Source organism: Equus przewalskii, chromosome 6, assembly GCF_037783145.1.
Source record: "Equus przewalskii isolate Varuska chromosome 6, EquPr2, whole genome shotgun sequence".
NCBI lineage: Eukaryota > Metazoa > Chordata > Mammalia > Perissodactyla > Equidae > Equus > Equus przewalskii.
Window position 1 is genome coordinate 82,633,364 of NC_091836.1, and position 25,502 is coordinate 82,658,865.

Here is a 25,502-nt window from a genome sequence, read left to right on the forward strand (position 1 = left end):
CAGAGCAAAAACAAAAGAGGAAGGCTCGTTGTTTTCTTTTATAGATTATAATTATAGAAACATTCTAGTATTCATCATGTCTTCATATATTTGTTAATCTTCATGTAATGTCCCTGTAGAGCTTTTTCTTCCTTTATGCTTCTCTGTTTCCCCTTAGATCTCCTTTCTTCCCAGAGATCCTGTCCACTCTCAGCTTGTTAGTTACCATCCTGTGTTTTCTCAGTTGCATTCTTTTCTTCCCAAGGGTGTACAGAGTGTCCGTAGCTGTTCACAGCTCCTTCTCCAAGTTTTCTCCTAAAATAAGCCCACAAGTCCTTTTCTTTAAGATTTTTCTGCTAAGCACTATGAGGAAGCAGATAGATTGTAAGAAAGTTAGTAAATATGGTAGCTTACCAAGAAATTCTTATGGTAATTCCCTAGTTTCTGTTTTCTGACTCCCTTTCTTAGCTGGTCCCAAGTATCTACCTCATCTTCCTCTTAGATCAGTAGGCAGAAGTGTTTAACATCTCTAGGAAAAGTTGAATATGGGAGTTAATGAAGCTTTTTACTTTTTCTCTTATTAGCAGTTGGTATTTCTAAACATCTAGGTTGCTGAGAAAGAGCCAGTAACCTTCTAATTCTTGATTTCCTTTCTTTGCTTACAAAGTGATTTAACTAACAGGTAATTTTAAGTTAACTCATAGATTGGCTCTATAAACCCACTCCAGTGATAAGGCTTACTGGCTAAAGCCTGTCCTTGGTTTAGCCTTTCCTTTTTTTTAAGGAAAATTAGCCCTGAGCTAACAGCTGCTTACAGTCTTCTTTTTGCTGAGGAAGACTGGCCCTGAGCTCACATCCGTGCCCATCTTCCTCTACTTTATATGTGGCATGCCTACCACAGCAGGGCTCACCAAGTGGTGCCATGTCCGCACCTGGGATCCGAACCGGTGAACCCTGGGCCGCTGAAGCAGAACATGCGCACTTGACCACTGTGCCACCGGGCCAGCCCCATTTTTTTCTTTTTAAGTGTAGTAACTATCTCTTCCATTTTTCAAAACTATTCTCCACTATGGAATTTTTCCTAAGTTGAATAGCAACCTTCCTTCAATTTCGTTAATATTCTTTTCCTTCCACACACAAAAGCTTCTACATACAGAAGAAAATTTATCTTGATAATCTCCATTTTGTGCTTCCTCATAGGTTAGTATGGGTATCATTAGAATGTGACAGTATACTGAGTATACAAGTATGCATACCATTATAGACAATAAAGAAAAGTATCTGAAAACAAGTACATAACATACTGGAGTCAGAAATTTAGACTGAAAAAGAACATAGATATCATCTAGTGTGTCACCCTCCTTTTACAGATTATCAGAGTAGACCTTTTTTTCAGAGACACTGAGAAAATTCGAGGAATTTTATCACTCCATAGTAGGTTGCTAATTGAATTTTTATAGCATGGTTCAATTTATTTTTATCGTTTATCCTAGTATTTGTTAATCTTGCTAGTGACAGCATACAGTTTTCAGTGCTTCACCTTAAATATTTAGATTGCTGGACGCTTTATATTAATTGTAAGTGGATGTTCACTGCAAATGCATATAATTAACATGTTACACTGTTAGATGGTCATATACAGATCTATAGTTCCTAATCTGAAACCCTTGGGGCCAGATGTATTTTGGAATTTATTTGAACTTGAGAAAGGAGTATAATCTATGTTATGTATAATATGAAATAACTTCAGGTAGATCTCTGGTAGCACAGCTGATCAAACGCATGTGAAGTATATGAATATTACACTAAGCAGTATTTTAAAAAGACCATAAATCAGTTCAAATTAGCTTTTGGTATCTGCTGTATGATTTATCAGAGAACTCTAGGTTTTCAGACCTTTTTGGGTATAGAAATTGGATAAAAGAGATGTGGACTTGTAGTTGATATTTCCTGAAAGTGAGACCAACTTCCATATTTTTAGTAAAAGTTATCAAATCATTTGAGTCAGAGCAGCAGATATGTTTGAATGTGCAAAGTTAAGTGGTTTTTCATTTTATAGTAAAACATCTGAAAATCTTTTTTCCATGCAATTTCTTTGTTTACCAGGTGGATGGATGATGGCCTAGTAAATGATATCACACCGAAATTGATAGGAGACAGACCTAATACATACATTTACACAAAAGCATTGGCAGAATATGTTGTACAACAAGAAGGAGCAAAGCTAAATGTGGCGATTGTAAGGCCCTCGATTGTGGGTGCCAGTTGGAAAGAACCTTTTCCAGTAAGTTGTTAGAAATCTTTGTAAATAATTGGAGTTGAAAATTTTAAGTTGTAACTCGGTATAAAAAGAGTTGGCAGTTGTTTAAGAGCATGTGTTACTATAGCAATGCTGTTTTTTATTCGCAGAGACACTTCTATTGGTACTTTTATTTCTGATGTAATCCTGCATGTATAAAAATGCAAATCACCGTTTACAAAATCATAATTGAAATTTAAAAGGCTATGACGTTGTCTCAAGTCAAAGGAGACCATACCTTCTGACTTTTCTTTGTGACTGACAAGAGACTGGACTCGGACGCATCAACGTTTGTTAGCTTTGAAAATTATTTGCTGGTTAGCTTCCCTGCAGAGGTGAAGGGAATAAGGATGAGAATATTCAGGATCTTATTTTATTTCATTTGCTTTTTAGTACCGAAAAGAGGCAGGCCTTCCGAGAGATAGACTCCACCCTGTATAGATCACAAGCTAAGAAAGATATCCGAGATTTCTATGATAATTTGCTGTAGAAAAGCTGGGCATTATGGTATTTCTGACTCCCTGGAAGAAGACAAAACATCGATAGAAACTAACAGCAAAATTGATTTAGGAGAAACATCGGTTTCTAGAATGGAAGTAGGTGATAGCATCTCTTTAGTTGCTTTGACAATTGTTCTATTTTCCTGTTTTATTCAGTAATTTTGAGGAGGATGTGTCATTTCTCCCTAATCTCAGGATAGTGCATCAGTAAATAGCACAAGACCAAACTTGGACAGGCTTAATTTAGCAAAAATGTGTGATAGGTATAAACTCATTTTCATAAAGTTCTCCTTGTGGAGAGTTAATGGAAGAGTAGGTGACCCCTTGAAAGTGACTTGACTTAGCCATTTGCGATCCGAGTTCCTGGAAGACTGCTTCCACTTGGGACAGGGAGAGAGATTCTGGCCTGAATCTAGTCTATTTTTTAGTTTTGGGAAGAAAATTACCGTATATATGTGGAGTTGTAGATTTCAAAATAAATCTCTAGTTTCATAATATTTCTAAGCTCCCTTTTTTTAAATTTTTGGTATTAGGGATGGATTGATAACTTTAATGGACCAAGTGGTCTCTTTATTGCGGTAAGTAAACCTTTTGATTTATTTAATATTCTATATATTTTTTTTCTGTTTTTTGAATATCTTTATATGTAAATATGCACTCTGGCTTGTATGTCTTAAGGTGTTGTTTTTAATTTCAACAAAGGCAGGGAAAGGAATTCTTCGAACAATGCGTGCCTCCAACAATGCCCTTGCAGATCTTGTTCCTGTAGATGTAGTTGTCAACACGAGTCTCGCGGCAGCCTGGTATTCCGGAGTTAATAGGTATATGAAGTGACAGTGTCACTTGTTAAAAATATGGTAACTGAGAAGAAAAAACAGAGCTACTGACTAATGTTCATTAATCTGTCGGTCCTTATATTCCCATACCAGTATATATGGGCATTATCACTTCCAACTGCAAGAGTTGGTTTATCACATATGATATAGCAAGTGGTTTCATCAGCAATAATTAAGCATTAAGGTTAATTGTCATGTACTGTACCTATAGGATGGACAAGTTCATTAAAGATTAAAAATGAAAATAATAAAACCTGTTCCCCCTGGATGATTTTTTCCTTAATCCAAACTAAAAGGTGGTATAAACTAGGCATATATAAAAACCTGAAATTCACAGAAAATGACTTCCCTATATCAAACATGGCACACTAGAACAGCTTTAATCAACTCATGGGCCTCGTTTTAAAAGGGAATAGTAGCATTTACAAAGAGCACCTAAACTTTAACTTTCTCAATAGTTTTTTTTCCTAATTCATAAACTGCCCTTATTTTTGAAGTCAGAATTTATTAGATGCTAAAAAGAAGGATATGATTATATGAATATATTGTTTCTAATAAAAGAGAACTCAGTCTGTAATTTTTTTCAACTGGAGCCTCTGAAAATGGGAAGGAGATTGGAAGAGCTGAGACTGTTATTTTCCTTGCATTTAAAAACAAACAATCCTGCTAATACAAGGAGGAAAAATAGGAAAAGAAAAAAAATCTGTATTTTTTAATGTTATTTTTTTGGTAGAGGAGGGAAAAAGGGTGATTGTAAATATTCCTTCAGATAGGAAAATTCATCTTTTAAGGATAATTTTAAAAATAATCAATGTAGAAAAGGTACCCATCATCCTCATTTCTTTCTGCTTAAACGTCATAAGATTTAGATTAGCTAGGTTGGGCCCCTTTCCACTTTTCATTGCTTTGATCTTTGTTTTGCAGACCAAGGAACATCATGGTGTATAACTGCACGACAGGCAGCACCAATCCTTTCCACTGGGGTGAAGTTGGTATGATCTTACCTGTGTTTTTGAATCTTAGAATAAATCTTAAAGAACTTAAAATATTTACTGAGTTTTTTTGTTAGAGTAACCCACGAGGCATTAAGGCCACTGAGTTACCAATTCTTATTTTAATTGCCATCTTAATGTCTAGCAATACTGCCTTGTGGTCCTTATTAATGTTTCACAAATTTGAAAATATCGTTCTATTTCCTCCCTGTCCCACTGTTGTCTGACCTATACTGTTTTCTGCTGCCATCTGCAGCAGCCCTCATAGATGCCGTGGCATGGAAACAGTACTTTTTTTTCCCCTCATGGCACTGAATCCTGCTATTGCCTATCCAGAGGCAGTATCCCTTCCGACTACAAGAGTTGGTTTATCGCAGGAGATAGCTAATGGTCCCAAGAGTAATAAATGAAGGAGTTAGCAAGTAGGAGACATATTGCCAGAATATTTTCTATTACATTTATTAATGTATTTAAATTCACAGCAAGTAGTGTGTATGCTATGTTACTTGTTCTAAAATAGGAATAGTATAACTTAAAGCCTACTGAAATTGAATCATTTTTAACTTGTGGATTTATGTTTTCAAATTTAAAGTAAAATATATTTATGGAATTGATTTAGTAATAGGTCTTACTTTAACTCTCATTGAACAATTTTTGTTACCCTTGCAGAACAATTTTGATTTTAAAGTAAATCTTTTATGTTATTTGTCTTAGGGTTTTTTAATGGCATTTTTTATTTCAAATTAAAGATTGTTAAGAGCATATAAGAAAAAATCTAGGATGATTTTAAGTTTAATTATTTAAATAATATTTAATTATATTTATATAAAATAAAGTTTTAATAATAAAGTGTTTTAAGAATTTTAAAACTTTAAATGAGTTAGGTTTTTTGTAACCTTTCATTGTGTTGTACAGTTTAGTAAAAATCAAGTCAAGCATTGTTTTTTTAGTGACTATCTCAGTATACATTTCTATTAAAGTGTTAACATAGATGATAATAGATTTGATTGTCTTGACATTTCATAACCTAAATAAATTACAACAGAAGTTAATTTCGGGTTGTTTTAAGCTTGTTGACATATGTTAATTTGAGCAACTTAATTATTCATACGCAAAGGATGATGATTTTCCTTTTCTTTTTTAAGTAAGTACAGTAATAAGAATCGGAAAAGAGGAACAGAAAGAAAGAAGCTATCGTGAGAGGTGAAATATAGAAAGTAACATTGTAAACTGACATAGGTAAAACATTAAAAGGATTTTTAAGAGTGAATTTTAGCAAAAATTCATTCATCTAATTAAAATTCATAAATAGTGGCAGTTGTAACACCACTGGAGTTCAACAGTCTACCACCCGTATTCTCTGAGCTACTGTAGAGAGTAGAAAAAAAGTGTTTTTAAATGAGTGATCTCTGACATCTTTGGTAAAATATTTTGCTTTGTGAAAACATGATTTTTTGTTTTTCAAAACTTCATTACATGGTTATTATCAAAGCTGTTACACAACTTTTCTTCCTCAGAATACCATGTAATTTCCACTTTCAAGAGGAATCCTCTCGAACAGGCCTTCAGACGGCCCAATGTAAATCTAACCTCCAATCACCTTTTATATCACTACTGGATTGCTGTAAGCCATAAGGCCCCAGCATTCCTGTATGATATCTACCTCAGGATGACTGGAAGAAGCCCAAGGTAATGGTGACTAGCTCTGTCTTATCTGTTCCTCTGACTGTTAAACAGCCCATGCTTACACTAAAATGCTATTAACTCTGTATTTGTTTATGCCTATGATAAGGCTTAATGGCCTTTCGTGAATGAGAAGACTCTTGAATTTAAGACTTTGTCAGAAAAGCGAAGGTAGTGTTGTAATTCACTCTATTTTATTCTAAAGTTTGGTTGATAAATTACTGTCATGTGCTGAATTCTAGGACTAACTTTAGATATTGTTTCTGAATAACAAATAACATTCAAAATGCTTTGACGCTTATTTTTCCTACAGGATATTATCTAAATCATTCCTTCAAGATGAATCCTTTAAACCAAGTGTTCAGGCGCCCCAATATTAAGTTCTATTCCAACAACTTATTGCTTCATTATTGGAAGGGTGTCAGACATACAGTACCTGCATTATTGCTCGATCTTGCACTCAGGTTGACAGGTCAGAAGCCGTGGTAAGAAGAATAGGAGTAAATACACTATGTATTGGTAAGGTGGTGGAAGCTTGCTGGAAAGACGAACAGTCGCTAGCATGAGCTTTACCTTTAGCATTACTAACCTGATTAATCACAATCACAATCAATGCTAGGACATTTCTTAGAAATTGGGATATTTGGGGAGGCTAAGATGTGGATCTTGTCTAATAGTGCCATTGATCTGCCCAAATCCCATAATATAAGAAATGTCCAACATCAAGGTTGTCATTGTTATTATAAGCTGAAATTGAGCCCTTCTCCTCTCCCCCTTCAAAATTTAGGGATGGGGTGATTTTATAGGGGGATTAAGGGTAAAATGTTCCTTTGCTTTAAGTAGGTTGTGCAGTTGTATATGAAAAAACATAAAATGTTTCTAGAAAATTAATTGTTTGAAAATATCTCAGCTGCCCATTCAGCTTATAATATGGTAATTACGGTTTTTGACTAATTTTCCAGGTTGAAAATGTCATAGTTTTATTAAAAAGTTAATAACAAATGGAAAACTTTCTATTTTCTTATAGTTGTTATAATAGCCTTTCTTCTCTTTTTTCTTTTTTATTGAAATCTCACAAACTTAAATAAAATCCTCCTACTGTCTTACCAAAATTATAGTGAAATGTACTATAAAAATATTTATTTTTTTTAACTACATTGGCATTACAGTGGAGCCTTTGATTGGAGAGTTCAGGATTTGAGTATTTATGTATAAAGAAGATGCTGATTCCAGAACTTCCATCAACTGCTCAAAAAATAAAAGTGAGGTATCTGCCAGTTATAGTGTATCAGGATCTGAGTTACTTGTAGGAATTTTCTGTGGATTCAGTTGTCCATTATGTTTCAAACTCTATATGTTAAATATTGAAATATGTGAGAGGGTTGAATTGAACAACTTTAGAATGGGTAAAGAAATACTTAACAGAAGAAAGACACAGAATACATCAAAGTTATTTTCAAGGGTTTCTGGAATGATCTGCAAGTGTGGTATTTGTCATTGGCAGCATTCTTTCATGGCTAAAAAGCAAATGTAAAATTTATGAGTGATGGCAAATGCATGTTTTCTTGATATTAATAAAGTTCTCACAAGTTAGAGCAGAAAAGTCAAAATTAGGTCAAAAAATTACAAGAGGTTAACTAAATCACAATGCCTTACACAGAAAAAAGGAGCTTAGTAAACTTAAAAAAAGGAGTGAATAGCCAAAATTATTAAATAATTTATAGTAGGTGTTGCAATGTAACAAGCCATCTCAAACTTAGAGGCTTGAAAACAGCAGCAGTCATTTTATTATTTCTTTTAATTATTATTTCTCTCGGGATCAGGAATTCGGGAGGGAATCAGCTGGGCATTTTCGGCTTGGGGATGTTTCATGTGGTTGCGGTCAGAAGGAGCTGAAGCAGGGTTGGTGCAGTGGAACAACTAGTATCACTCTCTTAATACGGTGTCAGGATCTCTTCATAGAGTCTCTGTACAAGCACTTAGCGGCAGCCTTAGGAGAACTGGACTGCTGGCTTACATGGTGACTGAAGGCTTCAAGGAGAATATTTTAGCAGGCAAGGTGGAAGTTACATTCATTTTCTGACCTAACTATGGAAATCATGCAGCACCCACTTCCATCTCATTCTTTTAGTTGCAGGCGAGTCATAAGTCCTCCGAGATTCAAGGAAAGGGGGTGTGAGAATGGTCAAGATCATGTTGTAAATAAGCAAGTGAGATGAAAGAAATCGTTGTGGCCGTTTTTGGAAAGTGCAATCTGCTGCAGTCAGCCTTCTGGACAGAATAATTCATACTCCTCCCACATGGAAAATACACTTGCTGCTTCCCCTCAAGACCCCTCTGGCATCAGCCTGACGCCAGTGTTTGGTCAACTGTATCTGGTGCAACTGTGGATGAGGCTCTTTAGGAGTGGTTTTACAAGTATAGTTCCTGAGTATTGGTCTGAAAGCCTGTGAATTAAAGCAACCAATTTCCAGCTTGCCATATACCCACTATGTAACGGGTGAGACAAAATTGTCTAAAATGACTTTAGACAATCTTGTTCAAAAAGAGAGAAAATGGGAGGCACACAGCAATCACTGGTCCATAACAGTTCTATCTTCCAGCCAGATATATATATATGTTTTTAGCCAGATATATTTTGATGGCTCCTTAATTAGGGCTCAGTCCTACTCTCTTGGAATTTTCTCCATGGCTCTTAGCTCTGCTCTCTGAGTCATTTTCTTTTTCCAGAAAAAAAAATTGGCCTGTGTTTGCAACTGGATAACCTTCTTACTGGATTTCCTGCTCATAAAATGTTGGGAGGCCCCAAGGCAGGGACTGGCAAACTTTTTCTGTAAAGGGCCATATGGTTTCTGTTGTACATACTTAACTCTGCTGCTAAATGTAGCTGTCACCTTGCAACTACTCAGTTGTGCAGTGATAGACAATATGTAAATGAATAAGCATGATTGTGTTCCAGTTAAACTTTATTTACAAAAATAGGTGGATTTGGACCCTAGGCTCAGGTTTGCTGACCCTTGATCCAGAGGCCTCTTCATTTTATACTGTCTCTGTCCCTTTAAGTGTAAGCTGGTAGCGTTCCTTTTAAAACTGTGGGTTTCCTGTGTATCTGTTTTAAAACAATCAGCTTCATTAGACCAAAGCCATACCCACAGATCTCTTTGAGACATGCCCTTGTCTATCTTGGGTTCCTTATGAGGTTGCTATGGGACAGTACCCTTAGATCTTAGATCCTTGCCTCTTAAACAGTAGGTTTCTGTAAGACGTTTCTTTAAGATCTGGAACGAGCCTTTTTTTGTCTGAAAGATTCTGAGGTACTACCTTAAATCTTTCCGAGGTCTTAACGAAGACTCTTGCATCCGTATTCTGGATTTGATCTATGCTCAGAAGCCATTTCTTAATTCCCGGCTGGCATTTTACATTTCCTCCACATTCCACTCGAAATGGTTCATTTTTTAAGACCGTCTCTGTCCTCTTTGAGCAGATCGTCCTGGCTGGATCACTGAGTTGATTAGGTACAGTTTCTCTTTCCCGTGTTAACGCAGGTGACACTTCTGTTCTTCCAACTTCCAGCAATATTTTCCTCACTGTTCTTTAAGCCCTCACCAATAGCTTCCTTAAAGCCCTTTAAGGCTTCTTTTAGCGTTCTTTTCTTGGTCCTTCCAGGTTTCACCAATAGTCTCCTCAAGGGCCTTCCAGATTCTGTCTGCCACCTGATCCTAAAGCCAATACTACATGCCTTAGGTTTCATTATAGCAGCCCCTTGCTCCCCGTGCTGAGATCTGTGCCTGTTATCTGTCCTGCTTGGCATATCATCTCAAACTTAGTATCTTAAAACAATCATTTTCTTTATCTCTCATGACTTCTATGCATCAGGAATTCTAGAAGACTTTGGCTAGGTAGTTCTGGTTCCTGGTCTTTTAAGTGGTTGCAGTGAGATAGGGCCAGGAGCAAGTACTCTGTGGAGGAGTGGTAAGGGAGAGAAAGCGTGCAAAGCAGCTGGCGGGGCTGGGCATCTTTCTCTCTTCATGTAGTCTCAGAGCCTCTCTGTGTGGTCTTTCCACATGGACTAGTTTGGGCTTCCTCACAGCATGGCAGCCTCAGGGGGTGCTGGACAGCACACATGGCGACTGAAGCTTCAAGGGTGAGTATTCCACGGAGCAAGGCAGACAGCTCTTCACCTTTTCTTACCTGCCCTTGGAAGTCACACAGTATCGTTTCCGCCTCATTCTGTTGGTTGTAAATTACCTTCAGCTCTTGACAGAAAGATAGTCAAGGTGAGCATGTAGGATGGAAGATAATATTGCAGCCACTTTTGGAAATTAAAGTCTGCTCCAAATAGGAAACGTGAAACAAAGAATCTTCTTACCTGAGGTTTGTCCTGTGTGAGCCTTTCTAAGTATCAAAGCAGGAATGATCCTTGACCTCTGGGAGCTCGTAGTCTAAAGGCAGCAAGAGATGTAAAGGTTTTTTGTTTAAGTAATTTTACAAATGTCAAATACACAATCTTATAATTTATATTATTTAATTTGTTCAGATACTTACCGAGCAGGCTACAGGCTTTATACCTTATATTGGGGCCTTAATATAATGCCTATTTCCACATTGAACTAATGTTAATCATGTCATTCATGATGTCTATTTTACTCATTTACATTATTCTGAGTGTCAGCAGATAAAAATCTGACTTGTTATATCTATCTTGACATAATTATGAAAAGTACAACTCAGATATACATCATATGGATTCCTGGTTAATAGTCATTGGGATCAAGGATGCATGATATTATTGCATGTAGAAGGAGTATAAATTATTCACTCTAGCTCTTGAACTACAGTAGATATTTCGTGACTTAAAAATGACATTTAAATAAAATGGTTCCATGGTCTTGTATTTTATTTAGCTTAACTCTCTCTAGCTTAATTTCTCTGAAGCTGACATTTTTTTTTATCTGGGTGATTCTCAGCGAAGGACAATTTTGGCCCCCTCACGAGACTTTTATTTGACAGTACTTGGAGATGTTTTTAGTTATCACAGCTGGGGGAGGGCTGCTGCTTTTATCTGTTATGTAGAGGCCAGGGGTGCTGCCAAGCATCCTACAGTGCACAAGACAGCCCCCACCACAAAGAATTATGTAGTGCTGAAGTTGAGAAACCCTAGACTAGATGACCATTAAGATCTTGCCCTACACTCTAAAGAATTGTGATTGATTACTTTTTGCGGGTTTCCATAATAAGTAATAAATACTCAGAACATACATGGCAGTGTAGCCCCAGGCATCTGCTCTTATGACATATTGAACCAAAGAATGATGGTGCAAAATTTTAAGTTTCCTTTTATCCTCCACAGTATTCAATCTAGTACTTTTCTTTCTTTTGTTTTTTTAGGAAGATTAGCCCTGAGCTAACTACTGCCAGTCCTCCTCTTTTTGCTGAGGAAAACTGGCCCTGAGCTAACATCCATGCCCATCTTCCTCTACTTTATATGTGGGACGCCTACTACAGCATGGCTTGCCACGCGGTCCTGTGTCCGCACCCGGGATCCGAACCCACGAATCCCGGGCTGCTGAGAAGCGGAACGTGCAAACTTAACCGCTGTACCACCGGGCCGGCCCCTATTTCTTGATAAATATTCTGTGAACTTGGGGTTGGCCCCATGGCTGAGTGGTTAAGTTCCCATACTCCACTTCAGTGACCCGGAGTTTGCTGATTTGGATCCTGGGTGTGGACCTGTGCATCGCTCATCAAGCCGCATACTGTGGCAGCAGCCCATGTAGAACTAGAATGACTGACAACTAGGATATGCAAACCATGTATTGGGGCTTTGGGGAGAAGGAAAAAAAAGGAAGATTGGCAACAGATGTTAGCTCAAAAAACTCCCTCATCTACTTAAAAAAAAAGTTCTATGAAGTTCACACATATGTGGCCATTCAAAGTTCCTTCCTCCCCTCCAATTTTTTGTTGTAATTATTTTGGAATGGCTGAATCAGTGATTGGCTTTAGAGTAATTTCATCACTTGAATGAAGTAATTTCATCATTTGAATGAATCTGAAGATAAAACTAGGTGAGAATTGTCAGTGGAAAAGGAGTAAGGAAGAAAATCTTTTTAATAAGATGCATGTTAGAAAACCACGTTAACCAACTATGTGTATGTATGTGATTCAAGTCTACTGGCTGTGACAGTGGATATTGATTTAATTAAATCTGTTATATCTTGTTGTTTATTTTTAGAAAAAAAAATGTCTAATCTCTTTTCTAAAAGAGGCATGTCTTGCTTTTTTCCCCCCAAGTGTTTTCTATCTATAGAAACGATTTCTGTCCAGATATAGCCTCTGAGGCTTAATAATTCTTTTTGTGTGTAATGGAGATTTTATTTTGGAATTATGTTTTTGAACTATAGTTTTTCTTTTGATAGTCCATGTTGCCTCATTTTCTCTCAATAATCTGGTTTCATGATTTCTTTCTAAAAGTATTGACTGTATCATCAGGATTGCTTAGCTAATGTTACTCTTTAGACGCCCCCCCCCCCCACCCCCGCAATGTTATGAATTTCTGCTATTTCCCTCATTTCTAAAGACCTTAATTCTGGGACTTACTAAACTACATGTAATGCTAATCCTTATTGTGGGAATATAAATGGAATTCTTTTTAAGTATCTCTCCACAAATTATTTTTCTGTTTCTCAGAGGTTAGGAGGTTTTGGTGTGTGTTTTCTTTCAAAAAGTTTTTCCTTCCCTTTTCCTACTGATTCTAGGTGATCATTATTGTATAGCTGTTACTGCTGGGATTGGGGTTATGATATCAATGACTTACAATGAGCCATGCTAAAATGACATGATTTCAAGATTAAGGCCCCTCACCTCTTTAAAAAGAAACAAAAAATATTGAACTCCCTTATGTCTATAAGGATGGATATTGGGGATTTGGAGAGATGAGTGAATATCTTGAATATCTATTTCAGAAAGTTTTCAACATGAGTCATTGATTTCATGGCACATTCAGATGATCAAGAGTGGTACCTATCAGTATTAAAGAGAAAGTTATTTAAAATGTATAGAAGAGAGTTGATTAAATGGCAAAGGAATATTTCTGTATACTTTGCTTCTGTGATGCTGAAGAGTTGAACTAATATAATACATTATATTGTGAATTCACAGGAAATCTTAGTAAATGCAGCTGAACTAAAATGTGGTCAAAGGAACAAAAGGCAAGGGCATTCTAATTGAATCCATTTACTTGCTTAGTATTGTCTATAGAAAATTTGACCTTAAAATATTATATTTCCTTTGAAAATTAATTTCGTATATAAGCAGAACTCTGTGTAGGTAGTATTAAATTCATTTGCTGCTGCTTAAAAAAATTTCTTTTCCATTTTGGATTTATGAAATGTTCTTCCAGGATGCAGAAATATTCTTATTGCCTGCTGGTTTGGTACACTTACTGAATTATGTATTACAGTTTTACCATTAATGTCTCAATATAGAAACTGGTACCCTGGGTGGTGGTGATACTTTTCCTAATCTGTGCAAAATATGAATCTGTCAATTTTTCTTATAATACAGGATGATGAAAACAATAACTCGTCTTCACAGAGCTATGGTATTTCTTGAATATTTCACAAGTCATTCTTGGGTTTGGAATACTGACAATGTCAATATGCTAATGAATCAACTAAACCCTGAAGATAAGAAGGCAAGTATTTTCTGTTTTATATTAGATAATAAGTAGCATGCTAATTAGAGAACCATTACCAACCTGAGAAATAATTGGGTATTTTCCACAGCCATTATGCAACAAGAAAGTCGTTGATCTATTTATAGTCTCTCATTAAAGCCTCAATCATAGTTGTTGGTGGTGAAATTAAATTGCCTTGCCTTAGAATTTATAAGGTAAGTATTTGAGAGTGGCTGAGGTATTTTCAAAGTATGATCGAAACGTTGATTCTCTTTTTCCTTTTAATGTCAGGTTCAAAGAGAACTTTGACTTCTTTATGCATTTTTTTCCCCAAAACACTTTGTTTTCTTTGAGTTTTGAGGAAAACATTCTCTCAGAAGTTGTTTTTCAATATACTGTTTTACTTTTCATCATTTGACATTCTGCTGTCTGTTGTTAGTTTGAAACTTAAACTCTGTGTGTGTGTTCTTTTTGAGGTTACCTTAGATATTTTAATGTGTATACCTAACAAAGTCTAAATTAAGCAATTTCGCTAGCCTCTTCCTTGGTGATGTTTAGGACCTGAAAATATTGTAGCTGTGAGTACCACCTCTGCTACCACTAACTTACATAGTTACACATTACTTTAGTTCTCTAGTTAAGCCTCATAAGTAGAAATGATTATTTTGTTCAGTTTTATTTAGATTTATCTATGTATTTACCAATGTCTTTGCTATCAGATCTTTGAGATCATTTTCTTTCTCCTTGAAATATATCCAGAATAGCAGAATATGTTTAGTAGGGGTTTGTTAGTAGTGAACTCTTGGTCTTTGTTTGTCTAACATGTCTTTCTTTCACTCTTGTTTCTCTAACATGGTTTCAGCACATTGAAGATAGCTTTCATTTTCTATTCTGTCTTGTGCTGTTGCTGTTGAGAAGTCAGTCTAATTTGCTGCTGCTTTCTGAATGATCTGTTATTCCTGGCTCCTGTTCAGAGTTTTCTGTATGTTTGATGTTCCACGGTTTCACTATGAATGTGGCAGTAATTTAGAAAAATTTATTCTGTTTCAGTTGGACTTCCTGGATCTGAAGTTTGATGTTTTTTAGCACTTCAGGGAAATAACTATTGTTTCTTCAAATATTGCCTCATCACCATTCTCTTATCTTGTTGTGAAATTTTAGTATACGTTAGATCATTCTCTCCTCCAGGTCTTTTAACTTTAATTCCGTGTTTTGTATCTGTTTCTGGCCTGAAATCTAGATAATTCGTTAAAGTGCTATGGCAGTGTACAACTGTGTCTAAACCATCAACTGAATTTTAGGTTTCAGTTACTATATTTTTATTTTTAGAAGTTCAATTTATTTTTCAAATCTTACAGACATTTCTTAATCTTTAGAATTTTTTTCTTGAAACATGTTAAACATAATTGTTTTAAATTCTCTTTCTTATCATTCAGACTTCGAAGGGCTGTGCACCATCTGGTCTGTCCTCTGTGGTTGAAGCTGGGCCTCACTCATGACCCCTTGTTTCTTTGTTTTTTGTTGTTGTTTGTTTGACTGTGAATTCATATTCCTTGAGGATTTCTGTGGGAATTTTTTGAAGCCTAGATTGAAATTGCAGTTTTCCAGTGAGGATTTGCCTTTGCTTCCACCAATAGCCTGGTCACTATTAGCATTAACTAGCCAGGTGGCATTAACAAATCAGGACCACTTTAACATATCTGATTGGATTTTTAGCATAACTCAGGTAAATATAGACCTTAAATAGAGTGTAGGGCTGGTTCATGATTATAGTTTCTCAAAGGAGTTTTTTTTTTCCCTCATCTTCCCAGTACCAGCTTCCTTTCTCTTCTCACATCTTTAAAAAAGTTTTTTTTTTTTAAAGATTTTATTTTTTATTTTTTCTTCTTCTCCCCAAAGCCCCCCAGTACCTTCTAGTTGTGCCATGTGGGATGCCACCTCAGCATGGCCTGATGAGCGGTGCCATGTCTGCGCCAGAATCCGAACCGGCAAAACCCTGGGCTGCCAAAGCAGAGCACGCGAACTTAACCACTGGGCCACCGGGCTGGCCTCCAAAAAGTTTTTTAATAATGTTTTATTTAACCCGGTATATCCAAAATAATATATAATTTGAACAACATTTTAAGAATCATTTAAAATTTAAAAAATTATTTAAGGCGCCGGCTCTGTGGCCGAGTGGTTAAGTTCGTGCGCTCCGCTGCGGCGGCCCAGGGTTCAGATCCTGGGCGTGGACATTGCACTGCTCGTCAGGCCACATCGAGGTGGCGTCTCACATCCCACAACTAGAAAGACCTGCAGCTAAGATATACAACTATGTACAGGGTGGGTTTGGGGAGATAAAGCAGAAAAACAAAAAAACATTGGCAACAGTTGTTAGCCCAAGTGCCATTCTTTAAAAAAACAAAAAAATTTATTTAAGAGATATTTTACTTTGTATTTTTCATACTGACCCTTTGAAACCCAGTGTGCATTTTATACTCCACAACACATCTCAGTTCAAACTAGCCACATTTCAGGTGCCCAAGAGCTGCGTGTGGCTTGTGCCTACCATATTGGGCAGTGAGATCTAGTCCATTCTACTAGTTCTGCATGACAGACCTCCTCAAGTGTGCTGTTTCTCTGCCCACTTCTGTGTGTGGTAGATTTACTTCTTTTTTACCCTTGCTCTAAGGATACAACTTTTTGGGTTCTTATCTTTTTGCAGGAGTATTCTGTAAGACTCAACTTATGGGGCCATAGGCTTTATATAACCAGTCTTCCTCTCTACCTGCAGCCTGGTATCTGAGTTACCAGGGTCCTGCAGATAACCTCAGGTTGAAAGATTTATGGCTTCTGCTAAATCTAACTTTCTCCACCCCCACCCTCAACACATGTATCCCAGTGCACAACACATACTGCTCAATGGATTGTTAGCAAGTGGGTGCCTGGGTGAAGACATAGAACGTTGTTACCCCCAGAAGATCCCGTCATGCCCCCTTCCCATCCCGACCTCCTCTCTTTTCCCAAAAATAACTCCATCTTGAACTGTCACACTAAATGTTAGTTTTATCCAATTTTTGACTTTACACAAATGGTATTGTATGGTATTTTTTATTCTTCTGTTGATAAACATTTATTTCCAGTTGTTGGCTCTTGGGAATAATTCTGTGAACCATGTGTACACATTTGTGTAGAACGTATATTTAAAAATAGAATAGCTGAGTCAAAGGGTCTTCATACGTTTAGTAGATAATACCAAATAGTTTTCTAAAGTGGTTGTATCAGTTTACATTCCAAGTGGCAGTATATGAGAGTTCCTGTTAATCCACATCCTGCCCAATATTTGGCATTTTAATTTTTTATTTTAGCCACTTTGGTGGGTGTGTAGTGGTGTCTCAATGTGATTTTAGTTGCATTTCGTATTACATAAAAAGCTTATGTAGAAAAGGCAAAAGTCAATAATCCTATTGAAAAATGAGCTAAAGAGATGAACATTTTATAGAAAAGTAACTGCAAATGATTTCTTAACCATTTGAAAAGATATTTAACCCCGCTCATACCAATGGAAATGCAAATTAAAACTATATTGAGATATTTACTATTTGTCAGATTTGCAAAAATGTAAACTTTGCCAGCATACTGTGGTGAGGCCTTGGGCAAATGGACGTTCCCATACATTGCTGGTAGAAATCTCTTTCTTCATCCTTTTATTTTCAACTTTTCTGTATTCTTATCTTTCAGATATTTCTCTTATAAGCAGCATATAGGATTTTTTTTCAGTCTGACAGTTTTTGACCCTTAATTGGAAGATTTAATCCATAATGTAATTCCTGATAATTTTGGATTTAAATCTGACTCTTAGTACTTTCCTATTTGTCCGACCTGTTTTAAGCTCCTTTTTCTTTTCTTTTTGGCCTTTTTTGAGGTTATCTTTTACAATTCCTTATTTTCCCATCTGTGTTAGTTACATAGAAATAGATTCTTTTTCACTTGTTTGGGTAGCTTACTCTAGAGGTGACAACCTCCTTCCTTAATTTATCAAGGTCTAACAATATTGATACTTGCACCTTTTCTTGGACAATGCAAGGATTAACATCTATCTGCTATTATTACTACCTATTTTAATACTGTGTATGTGGCTCAAAACCATTATTCTTATTACAATCTGTTCAGTAAGTATTCATATAGATTTACTAGCATAATTGTCCTTTTATTATAAAGCTCTTCATTTTTTCCTCATCTCCAGACTTCGATCTGGAGTCATTTTCATTCTGTGTAAAGAATACCCTTTAGTGTACTTCCTCTAGTGTGGGTCTGCTGCTGGTAGCAGATTGTCTCAGTTTTTATTTTTCTGGAAACATCTTTCTTTTTCAAAGATATTTATGCTGGTATAGAATGCCACTTTAGCGGTTTTCTTTGAGCACTGGGGAGGCGTCTTCTCTTAGTCTTTTGGCTCCCAGTGCCTGTTTTGAAAAGTCAGCTGTCAGTCTAGCAGTTGTCCTTTGGAGGTAATCTGTATGGCCTTTTTCTGACATCTTGAAAATTTTGCTCTTTGACTTTCAACAGTTTTTCTCTGATATGCCCAATATGTGTGTGCATGTGGTGTATGTATGTTTTGAATCTGTGGCTTGATGTCTCATCATTTGTGGAAAATTTCTGGCCATTGTCTTTTAAGATATTGCTTCTGTTCCATTCTTTTTCACTCTTCCTGTGGGAACCCAATTGCACATACTTGAGACCTTCTCATATCTTATATCTTAAGTCAAGTCTCCATTTTATTTCACTTACTTTAATGTTTTATTTATGGTAGCTTCTTTTTTGTTTAGAACTTGCTTTTTTCAGATAAGTGATGGTATATAGTAAATAATCTATCACAATGACAAAAATTATCTGATTGTGTGTGGAGGAGCACTGAGCAGTGCATAGCCCTCTTATTTTGTCATGAAATAGCATTTTTGTAAGGTTTTCTTTTCTGCATTTATCTACTCTTTGCATCAAATGGTTGTTACTGTTGTCTAAACTCGTAAGCCAGCTTTCATAATGTATTCTTTCTCTTGATGTCCCTACTATTTGCTAGGAAAATTAATCCATGTGGTATGCAGGATGTTTAAGAAGAGAGGAGAAACTGTAGGTAGAAGAAACTGGAAATAATGTATCAATACATGTATAAATGAGGAATACATAGACCCATTTGGACAATAGGATTTTGCCTTTTTTTTTTTTAATGGTGCAGGCTTCTTTCTCCTTACACTTCATATAATCTTTGTTAGGTGCTGACATGAGTTTTCGGATTATCTTCTCCAATGTTTCTGTGTTTAATGGAAAGTAGGGAATAGGAAGGAACTTTTTTGTGAAAGCAGTAAGACTTTAAAAGTTAATACTGTAAACATTTTGTAATCATGTCGTTTGGAATTAGCCTTTAGAAAAAGTATGAATTTCTGACTAGTTGTGAAGAAAATTAAGAAAGTGGCCAGTAACTTTTTTGTTTATGTAGACCTTTAATATTGATGTACGGCAGTTACATTGGGCAGAATATATAGAGAACTACTGTATGGGAACTAAGAAATATGTATTGAATGAAGAAATGTCTGGCCTCCCTGCAGCTAGAAAACATCTGAACAAGTAAGTTTTACATGGGTTTAATTTCATTTTCTCTTCCTTTTGAAATATTACACATCGGTTGTTTTTGGTAAGCGGGTATATTGAATGAAAGATACTATGCTAATGATCTATTGTATTTAGGAAAAGTACTTACCTTTGGACTGGAACTGAGGTAGTATTGGTTTAGCCTGAGATTGCTGAAATTTACTGTCTTCATCAGTTTGTACTGTTCCTTAGCACTATGTTCAGGTGGAATTTAGTTTTAAAAATCACTATTATCTTCCCTTATATTGCTACAGAAGAAGTAAAGATTAGGAGAAAGTAAAAATGTATTTGAAACTGGAGGTAATTTATTTATTTAAAGTTTTTTTTACCCTACTCAAATACATCTTTGGAAGAGGAAAAGAGATATAATAATACGTCATTCGGCATGGAATTTTCTTTGTTTATAAGATAGAGTTACAATTATTCTGTTAGTCTCTTTATAAAAGTAATACATAACTGATTGTTTAAAAAAAAACCTCAGAAAATAGAGAAGGAAAAATCACTGTTAATCCGTCATTCAGAGATGCAGTTAATTTTAATAGTAATCTCCTTTATTGTAGTTTCTTATACAATTTTTATAACAGTTTTCAAGACTTTCATAATATTCTTCTCATGCCTCCAACTCTAAGAGGCTTTGCCAGGCAGCTAGTTGTATAGATGAGGAATTGAGGCTTAGGGAAGTTGTGTTTGCCTTGATGATATTGTATTAAGTGGCAAACAAACTAGAACACTGATCTTTTGACTCCTAATTCATAACTCTTTTGTCTACATCCATTGTTCATATGTTGCGGTCCTATCTTGCACTGCCTGTTGAAGTTAATGTAATTTATGTAACATTATTGCATATCTAAAGATTTATATTGTTTTCTAAGACTATTAAAAAGTATCAAAAATGTTGAAACATGAGCAAGATCGTGTGCATGTTGCTCTTTGAGAATGAGAGGGTCCTCCTGTATAGAGCTAATGTCATGTTTCATTCATGAGTGAGGCTTGACCAGTTGGCCTTGGATCGTGTGATTGTCAGCTATAACTGAAGGGGTAAGTTCACTTGTCTCACAACTTGTCTTGATAGCTAAAGATGTCCAAAAAAATCTTTATTTTTGTCTGTAGGATGCTGTATATAATAAACAAACCTTTTTAGATTAGAGAGGAAGCTCCAGAAGTGCAAGGTGTGTGTCTCTTTTGCCTACAATATACTTGGTGCCTAGCACAGTCCTGGGCACCCAGAAAGATGCTCAGTAATACTTGCTGAGTGAATAAACTTTTGTCCCTAACATACCGTTTTAAAAAAACTGCTATTCATTGTCAATAGAGGTAAGACATTGTTTGATGGGCTGCTGACTAGAGTATCATAGTCAGGCTTGACTTTTGCTAATTTCTAACTTAAGGACTTCTAGTTAGTTTTTAAACAAGTTTCAAACTAATATGGATTTGAACTTTATTAGATTAAAAACTGAGCATTAATTATCTGCCATCCAGCAATATTTTATTCTTGAAAATATTGTCTCATACTTCCCTTAATTTGCTTTCCAGGTTGAGGAACATACGTTATGGTTTCAATACTATCCTTGTGATCCTGATCTGGCGCATTTTTATTGCAAGATCACAAATGGCAAGAAACATCTGGTACTTTGTGGTTAGTCTGTGTTACAAGTTTCTGTCCTACTTCCGAGCATCCAGCACTATGAGATACTGAAGACAAGAATTTAGCATTAGAACATCTATGCATACGGTGGTCTAAATGCACAAAATGTAAAATGTACTTGAGTCATCTCACCTTTTGTCAAGACATTAAACCATCTTAGATCGGAGTGTGGAGTAAATTATGGTACATTTTATGTAACATTTTAATGTTTATTCTCATAAAAACCTAGTGAACACACTGTGGTATGCCAGCTCAAATCTACAATAGCCACCAAAACCATGACTTAACATTTTGATCCCTCGGGAAAAGGGGAGGAGTGAAAGTAGGAGTGGGGAAATAGGAAAACTGACCAATATAACTGTGCAATTCTGGAACTTATTAATTAAAATATGCCTTAACATATAGTGAATTTCTAATTCTAATGTTTAGTGCACTGGGAAGCATTTATTTGGACAGGAATACTAGCTAAGTTGGTACATATTTGATTCTTCAGTGTTTGATTTTTTTCTATCGGTCAGAGTGAGTTTTAGTTTTGTTACAATTATAGCCAAACTATTTTCACATCATCCTGTTAAGTTATTGAGTGGTCTCACACATGAAAGACATGTTCTCATTTTTCTTTCTCTGATTAGAGGTCTCATCCATATAGTTTTTCTATAAACCATCAGTTGCTTCTATAATCAGAAGGCTATCTGTTATTCTAAGGACCCTACTAAATCTAAATGGGTTTAAGAATCCATATCAACATACACTGTGTGCTTTTTGAAGGAAAATTAAAGTGAATTCAGTAAGACTATTAGTATCAAAAAGAATGACAATACATTTTTCTTGTCCACATTATGACCAAATAAAAATCAATCCTGTGAGATTTTGTTCATGTTTTGAAGCTGGAGGACTTTTTGAGACTTTGGCAAGTGTGTGTGTTGGGGGGGGATTCGCCATACTTGTACTCTCCTCCCTTTATAAATTTAATAATAAGACTTTTAAAAGGCTTATAGTGTCTTTCCAATGAAACTGAAAGTGCATTATTATGGAAGAATGTATTTGCAGGTAGTCATGACATTAAGAAAATGTTCTCACGTGTGTGTAAACACATAGTAACTTTTGACCTTGAGAGCTGAATTCCTTCAAGAAAAATAAAATAATGCATAAAATAATGTGTATAAAATTAAATAAAGGACTTTATTTACATACCACATAAAGTAGCAAACTGTTGAATGAGTTTGAAGATAACGTTTATTTTTTCTGCATGTGTTTTTAGCTTTAGAAAGAACTGCATTATAGAAACAAGTAATAGCAAGAAAATTAGTGTATATTTTAAGGATACGTTATAATTCCCTTTAAACCTTAATAGTGATTAACTCTCCTTACTCTTTTAACATACATTTAGTTTAACAGATTGATCAACAATAACATGTTCTGATTTAGCTGATCCAAGTTGTACTATATTTAAATTGTTAACAGTATATCTGGAATATGTTTAATGAGGTCAGTCACAATACAAAAAAGTTAATAGAATTTTACACCTTAATTTCCTTTGTCAATTTAAATGCAATGTATAAGAAGTTTATTTTGTTATTATGAAGAAACTAAATGTAAAGAAAATCACCTTCTTCCGTGCAGGTGTGTAATCTTGAAAAGGAAAAGTGCTTCCATGTTGAAGCTAGACTTTCTGTAGTAAAACTTTTAAACATTATTTTAAAAGAAATATCTATCTAAATATATATATATATTCTTTGGAAGATACTGTGGTCTAGGATCATACCTGGGTATAAGGCGTGAGAGACCAGGACAGTGTCTAAAAATGGAATAAACGATGATGCCTTTGATTTAAAGTGGCCCACGTAATTAACTTTATACATGCTCTATACACTGAGTGCTCCATCTCTCCAAATACATTTTCATAATGTGTTGAAAACATGCTAACATTTGTATGATTTTTACACATCTGCCGAATATACTTAGAATCAGATGAATTGTCTTTGTGTCTTACGGAAGAATCAGGTATAACATCGGCAGGCATGTGACGTACATGGGGGTATATGTCTTCTGAACTGTGTCATTGTTCTTGTAATCTAACTTAAATGCTAACTGGGATGGTGCTGAGGTCACTGCATAATTTTGTGTGTTTATTTAGAATTCTGTTGTCAAAAGAAAGCTAATGAATAAATTAATACATCATTCTGGAATTTAGAGTTCTAAAATTAGTGTAAAGAGTATACAGATTGTTAATTCCCACCAACTAGACTTTAAGCTTAACTCAAAGTTAAAAGATTTTGGAAATCATTCTATTTATGTCATTTGCTAGACATGGTTTTTAGTTCTGTTTGATTAGTTTTCTACACAAACTTAATTTTTAACAGGGTAGCCTATTAAATAAATTTAATATTTCATTTAACTCTTTTGATAAAGCTATATTGTAAAACATTTGGTTTTTTCCCCCCACTCACTCCTGATTCTTATAATTCTGGCATATGCATTTGTCGATTGTGACATTGTTGTGATTGTATTTAAATTTTATGTGGCAACATTACTATGTCCTAACACTCAACACAAAGAAGCATGGCAATACTTTCTTTGACTTAAGAATGGTATAAAATAAACACTCTTTGAATCTATGTAATAAAGGTTTGAAGCAGGGAGGAAAAAATCTTATTTCTCCCCCGTTTTTTGTGTTTGTCTGTAGGAACTGGTTCAGGGTTTTTTGATTTTTGTTTTAAATGTAAATTGATAATCTTTTATAAGAAGTAAGTAGAAGCATTATTGAGTGCCTTTTTTGTAAACCAAAAAGTAATAAATGAATCCCTATATTTCCATTATAGTATTTATTGTATTTTTACAATAATGATACTGCACATCATACTGGAAGTCACCAATGAGATAATGTGGTTAGGATTATGGAAGCAGTCCTCAGTTATACTTCTTACCTCTTTTTAGGTGTGCTCCTTCTTGTATCCTAACTGTATTTAATTCTAAGTTTCTTACACATTGTCTTGGGGGAGGCATATAGGCAGGACGAGCACTTTTTGTTAAAAATATCATTTTTATTTATTCGCTGGAATGAGGTGGTTTTTCTGTTTTCTAAAAACAGTACCAGCAGACTGCCAGGGTGTCATTAGGCTCCAGCTACTCTCTTCCACATTAAATGATATCATATTAATTTATAGGTACATTTGTAGTCGTTTATCTGTTAAGTGTAAAGGATCATTCATTAGTAACAGAGGTTGACTGTGAAAACGGAGGCGGATGAGGCTACGGTGCAGGAGAGTGCGAGTGGCCTTCCCAGCCTGCTCTTCTAGGCGATCTCCAGCCCTGCCTTGACACCGTTATCGCTGACTTGCTCTGTTGTGAGAAAAGCTCTCTAAGCTTTTGCATGTGAAACTAGAGAAGGAAATGTGTGCTGCATAACTTGATATAGAAATGAGTTAACAGTCTCTGATAAAAGAAATACGAAATATTTTCCTATTGAAATAATATTTTTATCTTAAAGCATTTTCTAGTCGTAGAATAAATGTCTTGTTTTTATGGTGGTACCCCCTTAGCATACATCTCTGCTACCCTTAAGATTCCTAAACAAACCCTCTTTGTCAGTTGAGCATAGCTGTGCAAAATTGTTAAATAATTCCTTTGATTTTTCTTTATTAAAGAAACATTTGAGTAACATTGTTTGACGTGCTCATTTGCAAGTTTGTGGCTGTGAAATAATTTACATAGAACAATGTATAGTGATTAAGTATGAGTTTATATCTTTACTGTTAGACCTGAGCTCAGAGGAATAAGGCTATAATTGTCTTTTTTCTTTTCTTTGGTCACAGATTACAGACGATACCTATAATTTTATACAAGAAGAAGAGAGGCAGTAGAGATTTTTCTGAATTCATTAAAATATACAAACATTCCTAGTTATTTTCTTCAAAATATTTACCCAAAGATTCTCTCCTAGACATTTTAGTTTTCATGTCACAGCTTTATGGGGTTGAATTAGATGTTCTCCAAAGATGATTTGGAGGCAAATTTCCTTTATTTTCTGCTGTTATTCAGAAAACCTAATTCTCTATCTTACGTGAATCTGTGGAGAGCCTCCCTTCGATTTTGTGAGCAAGGTGTAACTAAAAAGTGTTAGGTTTGAACCGCATAAAATTGCTAATATTTGAGTCTTTGACCTATAAAGATACTTTCATATGACTCAACCTAATATTAGAGCTGGTTTTTTTTGGTTTTGTTTTTCAGCAAACACCTGAACCTAAACATACAGTTGAATGTAGTTT

The 25,502-nt window shown here is 35.4% G+C and overlaps 1 protein-coding gene across 6 annotated transcripts in view; it reads left to right on the top strand.

The window, feature by feature from the left end:
* FAR1 (fatty acyl-CoA reductase 1) overlaps positions 1 to 24,895 on the top strand; it is a 76,696-nt gene extending 51,801 nt beyond the window's left edge. For 2 of the 6 annotated variants that reach the window (XM_070626404.1, XM_070626405.1), the window contains 8 exons: positions 2,086 to 2,263; positions 3,312 to 3,356; positions 3,481 to 3,599; positions 4,539 to 4,606; positions 6,603 to 6,774; positions 13,853 to 13,982; positions 19,438 to 19,565; positions 21,123 to 24,895. In XM_070626404.1, the coding sequence (XP_070482505.1) occupies positions 2,086 to 2,263; positions 3,312 to 3,356; positions 3,481 to 3,599; positions 4,539 to 4,606; positions 6,603 to 6,774; positions 13,853 to 13,982; positions 19,438 to 19,565; positions 21,123 to 21,285 (1,003 nt within the window). In that variant the 3' untranslated portion in view covers positions 21,286 to 24,895. Of the gene's footprint in view, positions 1 to 2,085; positions 2,264 to 3,311; positions 3,357 to 3,480; positions 3,600 to 4,538; positions 4,607 to 6,123; positions 6,296 to 6,602; positions 6,775 to 13,852; positions 13,983 to 19,437; positions 19,566 to 20,461; positions 20,628 to 21,122 lie in introns of all 6 variants that reach the window. The other 4 variants (XM_070626402.1, XM_070626403.1, XR_011541627.1 and 1 more) reach the window with 3 other exon arrangements.
* Positions 24,896 to 25,502: the final 607 nt, after the last annotated feature.